At 52.5% G+C, this 20,803-nt stretch overlaps 1 protein-coding gene across 7 annotated transcripts in view; it reads right to left on the bottom strand.

Moving 5' to 3' along the window:
- The window catches only part of RUSC2 (RUN and SH3 domain containing 2), a 62,286-nt gene that overhangs the window by 2,740 nt on the left and 38,743 nt on the right, over nt 1–20,803 (bottom strand). For 5 of the 7 annotated variants that reach the window (XM_063319676.1, XM_063319678.1, XM_063319675.1 and 2 more), the window contains 9 exons: nt 13,354–15,438; nt 10,158–10,946; nt 9,444–9,644; nt 8,057–8,200; nt 6,876–6,952; nt 4,709–4,883; nt 3,631–3,736; nt 2,547–2,593; nt 20–1,001 (listed from right to left, as the gene is read on the bottom strand). In XM_063319676.1, the coding sequence (XP_063175746.1) occupies nt 20–1,001; nt 2,547–2,593; nt 3,631–3,736; nt 4,709–4,883; nt 6,876–6,952; nt 8,057–8,200; nt 9,444–9,644; nt 10,158–10,946; nt 13,354–15,331 (4,499 nt within the window). In that variant the 5' untranslated portion in view covers nt 15,332–15,438. The remainder of the gene's footprint in view (nt 1–19; nt 1,002–2,546; nt 2,594–3,630; nt 3,737–4,708; nt 4,884–6,875; nt 6,953–8,056; nt 8,201–9,443; nt 9,645–10,157; nt 10,947–13,353; nt 15,439–20,803) is intronic. The other 2 variants (XM_063319680.1, XM_063319681.1) reach the window with 2 other exon arrangements.

Below are 20,803 nucleotides of genomic sequence, written 5' to 3' on the forward strand. Positions count from 1 at the left end.
ACCATCCCTGTCTCCCTACCTGTTAGGCTGCCTGGGCTCTTTTTGCACCTTCCTGGACCCAAACAAGTGCCCCCACTTGATGGCCTGGCTGCCCTCTGATGCACTGGCGTTGCTCTCCTCTTGCGGGGCTGCTGCTGCTGCTGCTCCTACTCTTTGCGGAGCCCCAGTCTCCTTCTCCTTGCTGTGCTTCAGCTCTGTAACCACCGAGTCTGGGGGGCTACCCATCCAGAAGGGCCAACTCCGTTCCTTCACCTCTTCGCTGACCAGAACCTGCTGGGGCTTTTCCAAGGGCTCTTCCACAGCTTCAGGACTTGGCTTGCTGACAGCCTTGGGTCTCTCCTCCAAGGTGCCCTCAGCAATGGGGCAAGCTTCTGCACCCTCCACCACTCCTTCGCGGGGCGGTGGTGCCTTGCGGGTCTCTGCTGACCTGGGAACAGTGTTCAGAGCCTTCTTCTTCTTCTCATAGCGGATAAACTTTGAGCCTTCAGACGAGCCCTCGATGTAAATCTGAGAGCTCTGCATGAGCTGGTACCACCAGCCTGCCTGCTTGTCCTTCTTCCCTTCCCACGCGCTCTCTCGCACCTTCCTCCGCTCTTCCTCCCTGTCCACATCTCCGCAGGAGGCCCCCACCCCCTTCACCCTCTCGCTCGCCGCTTGCTGGGAGCTGTGGCCTGGTGAGATGCCACCATCTCTGGTGCCCGCTTTGCCTGCTTCCGGGGCAGTGCTGCAGCCGTCAGGATCGTCGTTGCTGCCCCGTGTCCGCATCAGCTGCAGGGTGGAGTGGGCGGAAAGTAGCAGGTCCTGCTTCACACGCAGCAGCTCCTTCTGCTGCTGCTGCTCTTTGCCCATCTGCATCAGGTGGTGCTCGAAAAGGAGGTCCAGGTTGAAGGGCAGCAGGGAGAGAGGCTGGAGCAGGAGCAGGAGCTCCTCGAAAAGAGGCTGGCATACGCTGTGAGACAGGCACAAGAAGCCCACCGGCTGGTAGTGTGCCAGGATGATATCTGTAGGGCGAGAGACACCAATTAGAGGAGAGGCCCTTGCCTCCTTTGCCAAGCCATCAAGAAGCTGCTGAAGCTATGGGGAAAGGAGTTGGACACTAGTTTTTGGTGACAGCTGTGGCTGCAGGGTAAGGCTCAGCAGTGGGTCAGGGAGCACCAGATGCTCTGGGCAATCTGGCCCAGGTCCTTCTTCCAGTCACGCCTGTAGCCAGGACCTGCCTGGACCTGTCAGACTATCCAGCAGGATGACCTCTGCCACAAAATACCACGGGACTAGGGTGCAAATAAAGAGCATCAAAGGGTTGTCACTTGTCAAGATTCACTTCCCCACCTCCTGGAGAAGAATAAGGAGCTGCAGATCTGGTCAGTCCAGGTCCCTGCAGAGAGAGGTGTTGGGGACAGCAGAGAGGTGTCTGTCTTTCCAAGGACCTGGCTGGGCTGAATTGTGGATCCTAACAGAGAATGGACCAGCATTTCCACCCTCAGCATCCATCCTTCGCTTCACTTGGCCACATCCCACTAGCTTTGTTGTCAGGTCTCACTCCCAGGGAGAGGGCTGGGAAGAGGATTTGTGACCAGTTGGCCCCAGTGAGATAACAAACTTACACCACAGACAGGACTTGCACTTTATCTTCAACCCCTTTGCCTAGCCTTCATCATCCTGACAGCCCTAGCTATTGCTCACACTTCCAGCTCTTAATGATGGCTTGAAACAGAATGGTCGTCTTCTGCTCCAGAAAACCAGGGTGCTTTCTCTTGCCTCGCTACAAAGACAAGTCTACTCTCCTGTCTGCTCCAGAGAGAAGTGCTGACTGCACACACGGACCTGGAAAACCTCCGCTGTCAGCTCCCAAACCTGCCAGAAGATACTGGGCTGGACTTCTTGCAGCGCATGGGGCCCTGGGCTGGGCATAGGCTGAGCCAGCAGCACGCTCACGGGATCCAGCAGGTCGAGAGAGTCCGTCTCACTGTGCACTTAGCACTTAGTCATGCTGCTTCTAGGCATCAGGCAGCTTGGCTGTGCTGCCGGGTAATCTGCACACTCTAGAAACATTTCTGGTTGAAAAAGCACATACAGCGAGTAAAATCTGCTTTTTGTTTGTCAGGAGGTTTTCCTTTCCATTTTTTTTCCCCATGCCTGAAGGGCTTCAGCTACGTGTGCACATCTCCAGCTGTACAAAGCTCTCAGGCACTGGGCAGGGAGGGGAAAAATTTGGGGAGGGTTAGATCTGGTCTCCTTCGAGCAGACTGAGGCATCTGCATTAGAAGCGATAGCCTTGGGCACTAGCTGCGGCTGGGAAGGACCTGGCTGGCCAGGCACAGCTACAGGGAGCTGCATGGAGCTTTGAATTCCACCTTGCTCCCTTGCGCTGAGCAGCCCTCCAGCAACACTAGGACTGCGTACAGTCGAGTCCTTCAGCTCAGAGCAGAAGGGAACAGCCCAGGCTGAAAGACCAACAAGAGACATGCGTGCTCCAGAGCTTAGATTGTGCTCTACGCTGTGCAGAATTTGGTCCCTGCTGCAGCCCACAGCCCTCAGATGCTTACCTTCATGGTTGTAGAGGTGGTTGAACCAGAATTCCAAGGACCGGATACTGTAGGAATGGAAAACAAGCAAGGAAAGAAAGAATAAGTGAAAATCGATTAATCCCCTTCATCCTAGGTGCTCTACAAGAAGCATGGCTGGAAAAGGGCATTTACAGCATAGCCCTGTGAACGCCAAGACCCAGCGAACTGACAGTGGCTCACTCCCACCAGCATGCACTGACCACAGCCACCCAGCCTGTCATGGAGGCATCCAGTTTGCTCTACATGAGGCATTGTGCAACCATAACCCCTAACAACCGTGTTTCCAGAAGCTTCCTCATGATTTGGCAGAGCTTAGTTTTGCTGAGAAGGGCTCACGTGGGAGAGGGAAATCATCTACAAACATGAGACTGTTGCTGCAGGCTTGGCCCAAAGTATGCTGGCATCCTGTGACAGCAGAGGAGAGCTGGGCCACCCTCAGTGGGGAGAGCAGGGCAGAGCTTGCTCCTGCATCTTAGGGGTCCCCCAACATTTGGAGATCTTGAGGACTCTGATGCCACTGCCACAGCTCTTGATGACCACTTGGGAGGAGCAGGGAAATACCATCCTGGCAGCACTCATCCCTTCACCACTGCCACCTTCTGTTTAACACCGAGTGTAGTGTCTGTACTCCTTGCCCAACATGGATGGGTCAGGCTTCACCAGGGCAATTTCTCCTTCAGAGCCTCATGCACTGGCTTGACTGCAGCTCCAGGAAGCAGTGATTTAAGCAGGAATTTTCAGGAGTAATTTATGCATGGTGTGTCTATCCTTATATGAACCATGACAGACAGACTCTTCCCAACTAATGTTTTGGGGCTAAAATAAGCTGAGAATGTTCTTCAGTGGGCTACAGCCAGTGCTTTTCAGTCCTGGCCTGGAAGGGGCAGGTTTTGATCCTTCTGGAGTTCCCTGAGGCTCACAGCTTCTTCCTTCTCTCACCTACAGCAGCTTCCCATGTTTCTTAAGTCTTTTCATTGGCAACTGTGCCTGCCTGCAGTCAAGGACCAGCACCTGCTGCCAGCCCTGGACAGTGACATGCATCCAGCCCAAGGAGCCTGCTTACTTGAGGAGGCCAAAGAGGAACGCGTTGAACCTCATGGTGTGGTTGGTGAGCTCCGTGTACTGGCTGATCTTGCTATAGAGGCTGTGCAGCAACTTGGTAGAGGGGCCTATGGAGAGAAGGAAAATGCTGAGAGTCAGCAAAGCCAAAATAGCACCACGGGAAGGAGCACCAAGGCAAAACCAGATGTTGGCTGGATGGTCATGCCTGTATGTGTGCTGCCCCTCCACCAGTCATCAGGTTGAGCTCACTCCATCCTAACAGGTAGAATCCACAAGGGAGATGATAGGTTGTGGTCTGTCCCAGACTGCCACTCCAAAACTTTGGGAGAGTTTCAATACCACAAGGACCTGCCTCACACACCTCAAGGATAATCACAGCCCTTGGCTCAAAATCAGCAGGTAAACAGAATATTGTGGTGGGTGGTTATAATCTGGGGTATCTGCAAACACAGACATAACCCCAGAGCTGGAGATTTGCCACAAACAAGCTATAAGGCTTCCCTTCTAGCTGGATGTAAGCTCTTCCCGACACAGAAATCAGTGTGGCCCTGCCATCTGTAACCTCAGAAAGGAGGTCTCCTGGATCTACCATCTACCGTTGTCACAATCCAGGCTGCAAAACTGGTACTAGCAGAGGGTGCAGGTGTTGTGGGCACGCTTGAGCCATGCGAGATGTGTGTGCAAATTTTCTTATAGACCAGGCTAGGGCACAACTCTGCCTTATACAGTAGCTGTGCAGGGCTAAAGATGAAGGTCTAGAAACACCCTAGAAACTTAGAGGGGGGGAAAGGATACTCTTAATTTTTTTTGTTTGTTTGTTTGTTTGTTTAATTTTTTTCATTGTTAGGGCCTGTTATAGGAGAATTTGGAATCTTCAGGGGAAACGATGATAAATATTTGGGCAGAATAGAGCAGTGTCTCTCTTGTCTTGCAAGTGAAGGTCAACCTGCACCCTGTTCCATGCAGGGACCTGGGTACTACTCTGCATCCCCATCCTTGTAGCCAACCTTCCCCAGCACCTCCCAGCCACAACCTGGGAATACTGCAGAGTGATGGGCATCGCTGCACGCCCTCCATACCTAGCTGAGTGGATGCCTCCACCACGCTCCAAGGGATGTTCCTCCTCTGGCCGATGATCATGTCCAGGACGTAAGCCTTAAGCCCGTCACTCAGGATGTCCCGGACAGCAGGGCATAGGTATTTCAGGATGAGATGGCCCACATTGGGACTCACAGAGCTGTTCCCAAGTTTGGCCTAAGCGATAACAAAACAGGCAACACGGAGCAGTTGGTAACTGCTCTACAAGGCACAGACGCATGCAAACAGTCCAGCCCCACCTGCCTACCACAGACAGCCAGCAGGCAATATCCAGGCTACAACTGATGCTCAGAAGCTCTTTGAACAGGCAGGCTCTTCCCCTTCCCCCCTGATGCCTTATACACCAGTTCTGGATTGCTCCCCGCAAGGTCTGCCCCAGGCTGGGGTGAGAAAACAGCTTGGGAAGAGAATATCCCAGCCTGGAACAAGGATATCCCAGTTAGAAGGGACTCCTGGTTCTGCCTACAGACTGTCCTGACGGAGGAAGAAAAGAGTAAAGGGATTTTTCTGCTGCTGTAGATTTTCTTGTTGCTATTTTTGAAGCAGGAAGCAGCAAACCACATAGGAACTACCGGCACTGAGGGGTTAAGGGACACTTAACTCAGTGACATGGTGACTTATAATTCCCAGGGATTACTATAAATAAACAGGGTGAGGGCAAAATGGATGGACAGAGCTCAGGTTGAGGTGCGGAAGTGTGTAAGGGCCCAGCATCAGCTGAGCAGGGACATATTGTGCTGCACACAGTCCTCGAGCTGCCGGGGGGGTCAATCCGAGGGGGTCAGCCCCAGGCCTTGCACGTCACGTTGATGCTCCCGGGCAGTTGTGTTCAGGGTGCAGATTTTACCAGCTGAGCTGGAATTACACTGGCCAGTTGGCACGGGTCCACAAAGGCCCTGAACTGAGACTGAACTTCTGGGTCAGGAATAATCCCACCAGATCCATCGAGCGTGGGAGCATCAGGGATGGGTGCTGCCTTTTGACAGCCCCTGGCACACTGATGCACAATGAAACCCCAGGTCAAAAATGCAGTGTTGCCTGGTAAGGAATGTAATGGGGGAATGTTGCAATTATTCCCCAAACGAACACTGCAAGAATAGGGAATTCATAGTGAAGCCTTAAAAAACTGTGTGAATCCAAAAAGCTCTGATTATGCTGTACAGCAATCTCTGCATCACTAACAATTGTAATTAGGGCCAAATTACCCTGGGCTCTGAGATAAGATTGAATGGGCTTGGAATCTGATCCAGTCAGGTTTCTCCTTGGGGATGGCACTCCAGAGCAGTTGCCATGTCCAAATAGTGTCACATTGCTCCCCCAGAGTCTCCCTGACTGAAGCAGAGCATTCAGCATTGAGAGGAGGCACCACAAACGTGTTCAATGTCACAGGACTGCAAACACTGGCTGGTACAAACAGAAGTGAGCTTGTTCTGCTTCTCTGTTATTCCAGAAATGGGAGATGAGGGAAGCACAGGCTGAAGACAGCCAGTCCCATTGTCAGCCTAGATGCTCTCTAAAGCTAGTGGTTAAGGGTCACAGGGGATGCCCACCTGCCCCAGATGAGCAATGACTGATGCACTTTTTTATCATTATGGAGCCGTGTGATGCATGAAGGGACTGGGGACACTGCACTGTGTCCTGGCACCAGTGCCAGAACAGAATCACAGGACATGTGGAGGAGGGAGACACAGCTCTCCACTGCATGAGAAAAAAGAGCTGGTGTACTGCATCAGACCAGAATTCCATCTGGCCTGGTATTCTCTCTTATAAAGAGCCATGAGTAAGTACATAAGAAAGAGTCAAACCAGAGCAAACATATATAATGTTTGCCCTGAATGCTCTTGCAGTCTACAACTACTTTCAACTCAGAGACTACCTAAGCTGGACATTATCACTATGTGTTTTGTAGACCTCAGTGAATTTCCCTTCCTTGTGTTTTTCTGATCTTCCTTGTACTCTTTCAGCATCCCCAGCACCGTGCTGCAAGAACTCTCACAGATTTACTATCATCACCTTTGCTTGGTTTGTTCCTTCTACTACTGCCTTCATTGGATACCCTGTAGATACCCTTTTTGACTGCAAGAGAATGGAGATGCAGTCTTTCTCCATCCTCTCCATGTCACTCATGATGTTGAAAGCAAGACCTACCTTCACCCCTGGATCCCTGCTGGTTCCAAAGTGAGCCACAATCAGGTCAACAGCAGTGTTGATTGCCTTCACCAGACCTTGAGGGAAAGAATGAGTCAGAGAGCTGCCTGGGGTCTTCTGGCACAGACCCTGAGCAAACACTTCACGAAGAAATCAGGCAGGGGCATTTCAAGCCCATGTCAGCGCACATGCCCTCTCTGTCAAAAACATGCATAGCCCCTCCTAACTCCTCACCAAATCTATCCCTGCTGGTTCCAGCACTCACCTGTCAGCCCGACAGTAGGACAACCTTCAGAAGTGGCTGAAACATCAGACACCCTGTCAATATTCCCAAGGGACATGGACCATCACCTCCAGGCACCATCCCTTCAGGAAGCAGAGACGGGGTCCGAGGCAATGAGGCTTTTGCTGCTTTAATCCTACAGGGCTGCAGGGCAGAAGCCGTGCATTTGGCAAGCTATGTAATGACTTTCAGGAACAAGCCAGTGGTGGGTAACCTGGCATCTGCATCAGTATGATGCAAGAACAGAAGTGGAACAAAGGGGAAAGCTGCCATCTGATAAGCACCAACACATAGCTGGCAAAGGCACGGGAACCTTTCTGCACATCCCTTGCCTCTGCAATGACACTGAGTCAGCTGTCAACAACACAGTCCCCAACCCTGCCTCTTGCATGGGTCTCATCACAGCCAGACATAACTTGTCCTGCTTTGGAATCCTTTCTCCCATCCTTTTATTGTAAACAATTTACCATGTAGGACCCAACAGACCTTTTACCCGAATTACAAAATCTCAGGCTAGCACATCTGCAACATCACACAGATCCACAGGTCTACCCTCGTATAGTGAGACAGAGGTGGCAGCACACCCTGCCTTAGGGTCACACTCCTGTGCCTGCCTGCTCTCTCTGCCCTTTCTTGTGGACTTAAAATCCTTTCTAATCATACTTCCTGGGACAAGCAGCTCAAACATATTCCGTGGCATGTGTCATGGTGCAGAGAACAAGAACCTGCTGTGGAAACAGCCATCAGTCCAGGGGACATGTAGTTATGGTGCTACAGTAGAGAAGGGCAGAGAAAGAAACCATTATGTCTACAGAGATGAGATGAGACAGAGAGAAGCAGTGTTTGCCTTACGCTGTGCTATGTCACACTCTCATCCATGAGAGACACACGGACTCACCCTTCTTCTGCAGCAAGTCGATGGAGATGGACTCTGTGTTGCCATCTGGGGAGAGGCAGAACTCAGCAGGGGGTTTCTCTGCTAGCGAGAAGTAGTCAGGGAAGAAGTCAGTGTAGGTTAGCTGGAGTTGCCTCATAGACTGTCCTGTAGTGACAAGACAGGGGGGAGAAGGATCAGTGCCAAGCCCTTATACCAAAGCCTCTCCCACATTGTTTGCTTTTCCCAGAAGCAACCTGCACCAGCAGGAGTGTTCACCCCAGGACTGGGACAGCTGGGTTACAGGCTTGTTACTCTCCCAGCAATGGTCTGCAATGTGAGCCTGTAGAGTTCAACCCCACAGCCCACCCAACATCTAGCTCCAGCTTGACTGGGAGCTGTGGGCACTGAAAGATGCTGTGGGAGGTTCACCCTCATGGGCTGGTACTAAGGGAAACCTCATTGCACCAGACTCTCAGGGCTGCTGTGCGGATAGCCCCCACAAGTGGGGTCAAAAGTAGAGCACACAGAGAGAATCCCTACTTGTCACACTCAGGCATTCACAGGCAACAAACTACACATCTTCTCCTGTCCCCCAGGACGGCCTCTGTTTTCAGTGGGTGACTTCCGCAGGAGCTCTTTCATGTGCTCGACCTCCATCTGATTGAACATCTTCCCATGAAGGAGGGGGATGAAGAAACTGTTTGGGTTGGCAGAGTGAGGTATACAGCTTTGAGGAATTCCCTCCATGACTTGGGGCTGGCCTGAAGAACACTTCCCCTCCCACAGACAGACCCCACTGTTCTTCCCAGAGGACTCTCAAAGGTTCAGCCAACAGCAGCCTGTCCCTCTCAGTCCTTCCTGCATGGGTTTTTGGAAGACAGAGAAGAACTTAAGAGAAACGCATAGAGAAGACAGGGCCCCATGAAGCCCTATGGTGTTGCCAGCTGCCCCATGAAAGCTACAGCCCAGCACCTAGCATGCTGACAGAGCTGGGGCAGACGGGCAGACACCGTGGGGCACAGACAGGAGATATCCAAGGGCCACAACTCCTGAACAAGACATGAACTACAAGCTGGCCATAGCTCAGGAGCACTTGCTGAGGTCTGAGCCAGCTCTTGGGTCATTCAATACAGCCCAGAGCTGTACCTGACTGCCCTTAGCTTGTGGAGTAGAAGGGAAGTTCCACACAGAGGGTACCCATCAGTGAGGCAATTTTCACCTTCCTCTTGTGCTCCTTGGCTGCACTGTGAGCTGATGCATCGTCCCTCCTGCTCAGAGTAGACAAAGCAGTGATGAGGCCAGGCTGAACCTGAGTCCCAAGGGATACTGAACCTGAGCCCCAAGGGATACTGAACCTGAGCCCCAAGGTCACTTCCCAAAGTCCCCCCAGCAGAAAGGTGGTGCGCACCGTTCAGCTTGCAGTGGAAATGGCTGGTGTTGAGACTGCCAGGGAGCTCAAAGATGGGGTTCCCCCGGTTCAGCCGGGGCTCTTGCTGTCTCCTGTCTAGGCTGCTTGCTAAGCCGGGCAGCCCTGAAACACGGTCCAGACCCAGGGGGTTCCTCCGCCTGTACTCCCGCCACTTCAGTGCTTGCGGGGAGAGGTGGTTCGCTAGGACGCCGCAGGCAGTGAGCACCAGACGGGAGGATGTGAGCAGATGGGAGGATGAGGAGGGCAAACAGGGAGAGAGAAGATGAGAAAGAGGAAGGACAGAGAAAGAGAGAGAGCACATTAGTTAAAAGTCCAGCAGCGTTCCAGGACGTTAGCACACGCACATGGAGGGAGGTGGACGCCACAGCTGGCAGAGCAGGGCAGGAGCCTTGGTGGCCTCGTGGCTGCGGGTACAGAGGGAGCAGGTTTGGGGTGCAAGGACCTGGCGCGGGGTGCTGTAAGATCAGCAGCCCACGCTGCCCTTTCCGTGGACACAGTGTAGTGGAAGGACATACTCTTAGTGCAGGACTCTTTTGCAGGCAAAGTGACGGTATGGGCTGTTGCACACTGCAGCACCCAGATGCAATTTTGCCCCGGGGCTGTGGCTACAAGAGAGGGTGGTACTACAGGGAGCAGCCATAGCCATAGCCGGAGATGTTCCACGCTAGCCTGTCCTGGCAGTTGGGGACCTACCATTGAGGGGCCGTATTCCCATGTTGCTGAGTGGACCAGAGCTGCTGGTCTCGCTGCCACTTCTCCAGTGGGGATCTGCGTGGCCACCCACTCTGCTCATAGGCATGCCACCCACCGAGAGGGGCGGGAGGGACACGCTGTGGAGTCGGTACTCAGAGAGCGGTGGGCTTGCTTCCAGCGGTGCCTCCTTCTTGGGAACCGGCTTGGGATTCTCCTTCTGCCTCAGGGCATCGGCTTTGGTGGTTTGGGAGGGCTGCACGCCACTGACCGCAGGGGAAGACCTCGTGGGAAGCAGGCTGGCGGAGATGGGGCAGGATCTGCTCCTGGGGGGCTGGCTCTCTCCAGCTCTCTCTGTGGTGGGCGAGGAAGAAGAGTCCACGCTTTGAAAGAAAGGCACGTTGCATCGCACGGGAGAGTAACTCCCCAGGGGGGATGGCCGGGTTGTCTCGGGGGCAGGCTTCTTAATGCCAACATCGTTGCGAGAGGCAGCTCCGTCCGCTGAGCGTTGGGTCAGGAGCGTGCTGTGAGCTTGACTCCCCGCCACTGCCACCTGCTCTGCCGAGGTGCCCGAGGCTGAGGACTGGGAATTGGAGGAGATCTGCTGGCTGGCAGGCCGGTTGCTGGACAAGCTGTAGAGTTGGGAAAGGCTGGAGGCAAAATGGCTGTGCAGGGCACGGGCCTTGGCTGGCTTGCTGAAGTGGTGCTGGAAAACAAAGGGCTGGATGGGCAGAGTCGTGGGACGCTGGTCCTTGCTGTAGCGTACCACAGGCTTGCTGTCTGTGCCACCACCTTCGGGGAGAGAAAGGGGGACAGCGTGTGAGAATGGGCAGAGGCACAGTCATTGCCAGCCCAGCAGATCACAGGCAAAAAGGAATTTGCTCTCAGCTGCAAGAGGAAGAGGATGAGCTAGAGGTCAATGACACACGCAGACTGGTTCAAGTCTGAACTGACTACACACATCATGAGCTGGTGGGGTAAGGACACATGGCCCCAAATGCAAAGTTTACAGCTGTTGACCGGCGTCTGGAAGAGTACACCACTGTCCCAGGAGCTTGTCTCTCCTAGCAGGGTCACCAGCTTCATATCCCTTCCCTATTCCCTGTTCCCAGGACAGCACAAAGTCATGGCTCCATGCGCCTGCCCACAAAGACGTGGCCCAACGCACTGCGGTACAGCAAGATTTCTTGTCCCGAAGGACTGTCCCCTCCCACATGCGCTAAGAACTCACCCAGCCAAGCACATGCATTACATGCAAGAGCACTGCAGCTCTGCATCCCACATCACACCCAGTGCTGTCGGAAAGGCTGCTTGCTTCCCCTTCTCCCTCCCTCTTCTTTCTCCTGTAACTGTTCCCCCTCTGAACACACAGCTCCCTTCATCCCCCTGCCTGTACCAGATCTAGGCAGGATGTTCCCAACCAAATCAGGCCCACAGCAGAAACAGAAGAGCTTCCAACCCTGGAAGGCGCAGGTCTGCTCCAGCAAATGATGGACAGGGATGTCCTAAGGGAGTGTGCTGGGCCGATCTCCTATGCTGATGGCCTCCAGCTCCTGGTGGGGCCACAATATCCTGAGGGACACAGCTGAAGTGTGGCACACTGTGCACTGAGTGCACAACACACACAGCACTGGCTGCGCGCATGGGGCTGACTGGGATCCCTGATCACCAGCCACACTGCATCCCAGCACAGTGCGGCACCTTATCTCTTGCTTCCTCCCCATTTCTCCAGTCCACGGAAAATCCTGGGACAAAGGACCCATCCCAAGCACAGCCCTGGTGTTATCTGCTGTCTGTGGGGTGTGCCAGGGCTTTCTCCCTACAGCTAGCTTTTAGCAGGGCTTGCTTTCCCTCTAGTCCCTTCTCAGAGGCTCTAGGCTTGCATGCTGCTCTCAGCTGGAGCAAGGCAGCTCTGCCTCTCTCTCTTTCTGCAGAACACTAAACGCTAATGCCTGCCTTGCTGTCATAGTCCAGAGGAAGGGACTGCAGCAGGGGCTACAGAAACTGCTGGGATAAATTGCCCTGAGAGGTGCTGTGTGTCCCCTCCTTCCTGAGCAGCTCTTGCTCCTTCCAAGCACTCCCTCTGCAAACCAAAAGGGCTGCTCCCATGCTGCCTCCTCCCAGCAGAGACCTGCCTTCCCTGCCATCCCACACCGAGACTCGATAAACAAACAGGACAAGACCTAAAAACCTCCTTCTCCAAAGGCCAAAATCTCTCCCACACCTGCCATGGTAGTGAATGACATGTTCTTCCTATCTCCTGCCGGAAGTCTTCAGGGCATTAAATGGAGACAGTCTGGTCCTTGGCGTGTTAGGGGCTCCTACTGCAGCGGTCTGGTCAGAGGCATTCTAGACAGGCTCTTACCTGTGAAGCAGGTACAAGGACTGTCTAGGGCAGAGATAGAGGTCTCCTGCCATGCTGGAGAAATGGCCATACCTCTGATGGGACTGCAGTCACACCTCACCAGCTTCCTCACCAGGACAAGTGATGGCAACACCAAGGTGGAAAGCAACTCAGGTATTACAGGCTTTCCTGCAGAGGGAACTGTGACAGTTACCCTCCATAGGAACTTTTGCTGCAAACCAATGCACAGCGGAGGATATGACCAGGACATTCCAGCACAGACACACAGCTCCTCTAATCTCTGCAGGACTCATGCTGTAAGTCCTGGCGGAGACTGTGTGAGCTCCCCGACCTTGCACTGAGAGGAGACTGCTAGCTATGCCTCTTCCCTCTCCACCTCTGCCCAACATAGCTCCAAAGAATAAAGGCTAAAAACTCCTCAATGGTTCCCTTCCCTTCATCTGCTGGGAACATGACTCCATTGAGCATCTTCACATCTCTGTCTTAGGAGCTAAAGGCAGGCGATTCTCACGGACCGGGTGAGCACAACACCCTGGAAGGGAGACAACCTTCCAAGCTGCACAGACCCTAAGTGCTAATGCTGTGTCCTCCATTACACGATATGAGAGGCTTGCGGAAAACCTCAAGAGGCTTTAGAAGTACAAGAAGACACATGCACTGATCTGGGTCTGAAATAAGCACAGCAGGGCTTTTTCCCATAGAGGGGTAGACCAGGAAACAAACTGCACAGGCACTGGTCTCCCATCACCATGCAGGTTCCTCTGCTGCTCCCCTCATGTCCCAAAGAGCAGCCTTTCCTTTTACTTCTCCATTCTGCCTAGTTTGGGTCCTTACCATCTGCTCGAGCTCTAACATCTCTTTGTCCGTGGCCACTGGCAGAGCCACCTGAGAAGCTGGCATCTGCCTCCATCAGCAGGGAGAGAGAGGCTTGCTCACCTGCCCCATGCCCACTGGGGACCTTCTCACTGGAGACCGAGTCTTTGGTGGAACACAAAGCCTGGCTATCCCCAAAAGTATGATTCAAACAGAAGCCCTCGCAGCTCTGGTTCAGGCCATGGACAAAGGGCATGGGTGGAAGACTCTGGCTGCGGCGAGCTCTTTCTTCAAGGAAGGTTGGGCAATCCCGCTGTGTCTCAGGGATTGGGGAGAACTCCAAGGAGGAATCACCACTGGACCGGAGTGGTGGAGAGGTGCCATTCTTTTTCCGGCCTTTAGCTAGTTCAGCAAAAGATGTCACTCGCTTTGGGGGGGAACTCTGGATGGGTATTGCTGGACTTTCACTCAGCTTGACCGGACAGCTCACCATGCGCTCCAAGGAGCCCAACCTGCTGCTGGGACTCCTGTCCAGGTTCTGATCATAGCTCCTGGAGCGCTGCCGGCTTGCGTTGAGGTTAGGTGGTGACGCATTCACATAGACCTGACCCTCAATCATGTTCTGGGTGGCTTCTCCCTTTGCCTCCTCTTCACTGCACTCCACATTATCTTCTTCTTCTCTCAGGTCAGGTCTTCTGAACAGATAGTATTCAGTGGGCTGTGCTGGGCTACCTTTGGTATGGTCTTCCGAGCAGCTAGTTATGGAAGATCCTGCTGGGCTGGGGGATGACTGGGAAGACAAGTCACATGTGACTAACTTATAATAATTCTGAGTAGCCACAACGAGCCGTGCTTGGCTCTGGAAGCAGGCAGTGAGGTCTGAGCTCTCTGAAACGCAAGGCTCACAGTGGAGGTGGTAGGAGTTGCAGTTAGCATCAAGGACAGGTGAGGAGGAGTGTTGACACCCACACACCTTCCCTGAACTCTCTGGGTGATGCGACTCGCAAGACATCTTGGATTCTGTGGGTGATGAATGCAAATCCAGGTAAAAAGCTCCTGTGTCTGAGTGGCTACAGAAGGAAGAGTCACAGGACAGGTTGGCTGAATTCAGGTTAGATCGAGAATGGCCATTCATTTTGTTGTACAGAGCACTGAAGTTCACCAGCACCCCATCAGAGCTGTTGCAGGAAGAGTCACTGATGTAGCCCATCTGTTGGTCATTCACTTCAGACTGACTTGATGAACTGTAGCAGCGACAGTGCTGGAGCTCTGAGCTGGAACAGCTGCATGTCCGGCTGTGCAGGGCATCCTGATTCCTCAGCGATTCACCCGTGTTCTGGTTCCACTCCTGGTCACCACCATCAAAGGAGAAGCTGGAGGAGCTGCCACGATGGCAGCTGCATTCATCCAGCTCCATGCGTTCTGAGGCCTGGCTCAGGTGGCACCTGTTCGCGTTATTCCTCTTCTGAATGTCGTCACTGCTGATTTTGTCCTCTTGCCCGTCTACCACACCGGACCGGCTGGACATGTTCCAGGATTTCACAATGTGGTTGGAATCGTGGAGGTGGAAAGGGGGTAAGGCCAGCTCGTGCAGCTGAAAGGGAGGCTTGCCAGACACAAGTGAGTTGTGAAGGTGGAAAGATTTTTGACCCAAGTCATCCCCAAAGATGCTGACGTCTTCACCCTCACTCAGCAGGAAAGGGTTGTGTCGCTTGCTGACACTAGGGACAATCAAATCCCTCGCTTTGCCTTCTTTATTGTCTGAGGCCTCTGCTGAGGTTTCAGAGGTCTGGAGAAAGCTGCTGTACACCAAGGAGTCAGTCTGTGAAAGGTCTCTGTCTGGAAGGGCAGAGGTCCGTGTAATGCTGAGCTCTGGCTGGCAGAAGGGGTTGGTCCTTTTGCTTACGGAGCAGCACTGTCTATCAGGGACCTGGCAATGCACCAGGGGAATGTGATGGACAATCAGCGTCTCACCAGTCAGTTTGGGTGGACTATCCATGGTGAGGAATGCTCTTCAGGACATCAGTTAAGCTAGTGCTACCCATGGACAGGTAGGGCTGCACATGAGAGGCAGGAAGGACACTTCTCATGAGGGAATTCAGATACCTAGAGAGAGACAAAAACACAAAGGAAGTCACCTCTCAGGAAAGGCAGTGACTATTCAAAGCATTCTTGATTGACTGACGACTTCACAGGCTGACAAGGACCAAACAGACTGGTCCTTGTGAGCACAAGTACCTGAGCACAAGGTCCTGAGTTGTCCTTCTTCAGGGAAAGCATGGCAATGTACGACAAACATGATCCCCTCCCTGCAGGCTCCTGGAACAACACTTGTGCTTCCAGCTGACCCCTCTCAAACTTATCTGAAGTGAGCGGCTGATTTCACTCAAGCAGCCTAAGGGTTGCATAGGCTTTGGGACAAACGAAGACCTCACTGTGGATGGCACCGTATCCCCACAGGAAAACACAGAGACAGCACAGGGTCTGAAATGAAGTGCTGCACTGTGGTGAGAGCAGTCCATCTTCTGACACTGGATTAAATATCTTTGCCACGCTTTAGGTACCTTGAACTTTCCTTTAAAAACCAAACACTGAACTGGACTGCCAGGCCTGGCATCATTAGAAACGTACAAGTCCAGGCAGAGACTGGAAAGCAGGAACAGATGGGAACAGGAAAGCAGCAACAACCGTTCCTCTCCAAAGTCCAGGAGCCCTCATGAGGTCCTGAGGTCTTTCAATGGCGTCAGGGGAGCATGCCAAAGTATGCAACTACTTATGCACACACGGGCCTCTCATATGAAAAGGGGCGGATGCCTTCAGTGGGGCCATGGGGAGCCACTGGTGATGGCTAAATAGGTCCCATCCACCACATTGCCTTCTGCTGGCTTTTTGCTGATGGTTAAGCCTCATCGGGTTCCTCTTGTGGTCCAGGGTGCCCGATTCACACTTTTCTGACACTCTGCCTATCTGTGGCTCTTACCTGCTTATCTTATTACCTGGTGCACTTCCCAACAGTATGACTGTCACAGCCCACAGTCCCAGGAGCCGTACATGCAGGGCACTAAGAGCCTCCCCTCCCTCAGTGTTCAGCAAGTAGCAGTTCTCATAAAGCCAGAGGAAGATGTTACCCAGCATTTGATATGGGGGAGGAGAGAATATATTCATTCCTCCTTCCCCATCTAACACCAAGGTCCAGCCTGCAAGTGCCTCCAGGACATTCTGGAGGGGGTTTCCCTCTTGCCTTCCCTTCTACAGCTCAGATAAGCCAATGCAGAGACATGCATGGGAAGGCACCTAAGGCAAAAAGGAAAGGGAGAAACCACAAAAGGGAAGAGTGATCCAGGATGATCCTGAGGGATTAAAAAATGACCCAGTGCTCTCATAGATTCACCACTTGTTCTGAAAACCCTGGCCTAAACACCCTTGGTCAGCAATCCAAATCCCATACCTCATCCAGGCACCCCTAGTGCTCAGAGCAGCCTGACACCACATACTGCGATACTGCTCGGGACTCCAGGACCCTGGGTCTGTGGCCACCACTGACCTTCAGACTCCAGAAAGCATCATTCACAGTATCTGTCTTTGCCTACCTTACCCCATCATTTTTGACTATGGGATGATAATGGATTTGGAGCAGAGCTGCAAAAGCACATGTGAGCCCAGGAGGGAAATTGAGAAATGTGGGATAAGTGAAGTTAGAACAACAGTATAAGCAATGAGACAGCTCCACAGAAAGATCAGGAACTTCAGTTCTTTCAGCGTCATGGCGTAAGAATAGCTATTAAAGGATGCTAAAAAAAAATAATGATCAAAAGCAGTACTTTCCTCCCACGCATAGTAGTGCTTCTCACAGACATAGGATGATGCTGGCAGGAAAAAAAATACAAAGATGGAGACGGACCTAGTGTTTACAGTAAACACACAATGATGTAAAAGTTTATGCTAACACCAGTGTTACCAAACAGACAAGCCTTCTGGTAGACTCTACCAGAGATCATCATGAGACCTACATGAGGGACACGCTCACCCCCATGTCTGCTACCCCTGGGATCTTTCAGCCAGGATTAGACTCTGAAGTAGAGAGGTCACCTGGACCATCTGGACCACATCCAGCTGGACTATTGTGCGACCCTAAACTCTCACCCACCTCTAATCTCCCTAATGCCTGTACCATCCTTCAGTGCCCCTCCAGTGACTCCTCTGCCCTACAAGCCTCTGGCTCCTTCCCCACAGCCACTGCCGCAGGGGCTGAAACGAACAAGTCTGTCCTCAGCCTGGTTTGGGGGTGGGATGGGGGAGCAGATCTTTTACATCAGGGATTCCCAAGATCACATTATTGAAGAATTGCCATGGGTAACGGCAGCTCCTCACTCCATGCCTAGCACACACACGCTGAAAGTGGTGTCCAACGGCTGGGGCCATGTTCGTGCCCCATGTCGCACCTTGTGCACCATTGATGGTAGATGGAGCAGCAGGAGCTCCTTTTGATCCTGTCTTCCCCCACCAACATTATGCAAAAAAAGCTGGTGCCCCAGTGCCTACCTGCTCATACAGGCCTCCCTTGCCCTTGTTGCCATCTTTGTAGCTGATTGGAATTCTTAGATTATGTCTCTCCATAAGGCTTTGCTGTATTTTGAGTGTTGTCACAACGCAACCGCTTGAAAAGCATCATTTTGAGGATACGGACCCTGATGACAGCACCACTTCAGTGCTGAAGCACCGGGTCTCCGCTGCCTCTGGGAAATGGCTGCTTGGAGCCGGCTGCCAGCACCAGCACCGACCTGCCAACCAGCCCCACAACCAGCAAGGCACGCTTCACCTTGGTGCAGCCGCTGCTGTGGGAGGACAAGGCTTGCACAGGCACACGCTGACATGTGACAGCAAAACGTCAAGAGAGCTGACACACAGCCATTTCCCAGCTGTCTCTCTGGAGCTCCGGCTGCAACATGCAACTCTGCCCAGATATTGGGTGTCAGTGGCAGCACGGGCTCCCCGGGTGGGCTGCGATTCCCTGGCTGCCACAGATGCTGCAGCAGACGGGTGCCCACTGTGCCTGCACCGGCAGCCTGCTCCCTGCACAAGGCTCTGAGGTCCAGTATCACCGGTGGCATGCAGCCAGCTCCTGCCAGGAACCATTCTGACAGCTTCCCCAGGGATACGCATGACTTTTTCTGTGCCCTAGATACTCCTCCTCTCTGCCTTGGGACACCTCTCCTTTCTTAGTGATGCAGAGAGGTTGGCAACAGCACTACCAGCGCAGGGATTATTCCATTATTCCAGCATCCTCCCTGGCTGTACCACCCCCTGACTCTCCCCCCCCGATTCTGGAAGACTGTAGAAGGATCCTCCCTCTTCCTATTCAGAGTCTGGTAGGCTGGGATTGACACTAGGGCATAAAATCCAGCAAGCAGAGTAGCTTCAGATTCTGCTGGCTTTGATCAGCTCTTTGTAAAACCCTCACACTGCTTTGCATGGGGAAGCTTCCAGATGTGGATAAGCAGTCTCTACCTGAACACTTTTTGCCCGATCAGTTCATTCTTGTTATTTATCATTTGCAATAGCACAAGCTCACTGTGTGCTGAGTCCTGCTCAGTCCTACACATACAACAGCAAACATGATCCCTGCCCAGAAAAGTGTATTGTGGAGTGCAAGGCAGGGAGCACCATGACTCTAGACGCATCAGGAGAGCAGCCATTTTATTTGCAAATGTCAAAATTCTTTGCCTTCTCCATACTGATATCATCTGCTACTACGTGGGAGGTATAGGTTATTTATTCTGTCAGCCCTTTGAGGTGCTAAGGGTTGCCTGGAGAAGGCGAAGGCCAGACATTTCACTACCTGCGAATGCTTCATTCCAGAAAAGGTAATAGAGGAAATGGCCTCCAGTTGCACCAGGGGAGGTTTAGATTGGATATTAGGAAAAATTTCTTCACTGAAAGGGTTATGAAACATTGGAACAGGCTGCCCAGGGAAGTGGTGGAAACACCATCTCTGGAGGTATTTAAAAGACAGGTAGATGTAGTGCTGAGGGACACCGTTTAGTGGTGGACTTGGACTTGGCAGTGTTAGGTTGATGGTAGGACTCAATGATCTTAAAGGTCATTTCCAACCTAGATGATTCTGTGATTCATGCCCTGCCAGTCCTTGCTGAGCCCTACATAGAGGTCCCCAAACCCTTCCCCTCTTGTACCCTCAAAGACTGAGAATGTTGTGTCAATTTAAGGGTGGCTGGTGCAGGTCCACGGCTTCTGCAGTACAACCTCCTGCCTCTGCAACGCTGCTGAGAAGGTGCAGAAGCCATCAGAGCTGCCTCCAAACTGGCCTGGCAAGGCTCTGCTTCCATTAGAAGGGGCTGGTGCAAACACCAGCCTCGCCTCCAAGTGCTGATGCGTTAGGTGTGGTGGTCACATACCACCAGGCATACGCCGCTATCTGTTACCCCTCCGTCCACGCTTTTGGAGTTCCATCGCTGATTGATTAATACCCGGCTCCACGCAGGGAGCCGCAGCGTTCAACACACAGCGACCCAGGCTTCCTCATAAAATGTAGTGCAGTACCGGGGGAGGCAAGCAGAGATTTGATATACAAATTTGATTTAAATGCAAAAGGGATGCACATTTAGCACAGAGGATGAAGGTTCAGGAGCAAAATCATCGGAACTGTCAGCCGGAGGCAATGCTGGCTTTTTGGAGGCTGGCTTTTCTGAACAGATTACTGTTTCTACAAATCTCTGTCACTTCATCTATGAAACTGCGGGCCCAATGGAAACCTTTAACTGTGAGGGTTCTTGCTGCCTCTGTCTGAATGGCAATGGTTTCACTGTCATCATCATCATCTTCCTCAGACTGACCAAGATCCGTGATGTCACTCAAGGGTGAAAGATGGAAAAACGGGGTTAAAAGCTGGGCATTCAGTTTCATAGATGAACCAGCAAAAATCCTTTTGTATTGGAGCTGTTTGTTCCATGTGAATCCCTGTCTCCCATAGAGCATTTGCATTAACATGCCTGAAGAAACCACACAAGTCTACAAAAGAAGCATGAGCAGAAACGCTGCAAAAAGAAACAGTTTGTGTGAGCTTGCAGACAGGGGCACAATACAGACATCTCCTCTTTGCTCCATGGGGAGAGATATATTCAATTTACTCCCTGTAAGTCTGCCTCCAGGGAAAAGGTCTGGGAGTTGAACGCAAACTGAAAGCCACTCTTCAGACGGCGTGGGGGATCTCAGGGCTCACAGTTTCCAGCACCCCAGTAACGCAGTTCGTCCCTGCCCCAGCTTCACCACTCCAAAAGCTGCCAGAAAGTACTGAATTGTTTGGGTTTTTTTTTTAAAAAAAAAAAAAAACTTAACAGGAAAATTCCAGGAAGCTGGAGGGCATTCAGGGAACAGTGAGTGAAGAGGATAGGGCGAGGGGCACAGCATGAGTGGCCTGAGGATGGGTCTGAACCACTGGGGTGAGTAAGAAGAG

Source organism: Chroicocephalus ridibundus, chromosome Z (genome assembly GCF_963924245.1).
Source record: "Chroicocephalus ridibundus chromosome Z, bChrRid1.1, whole genome shotgun sequence".
Lineage (NCBI taxonomy): Eukaryota > Metazoa > Chordata > Aves > Charadriiformes > Laridae > Chroicocephalus > Chroicocephalus ridibundus.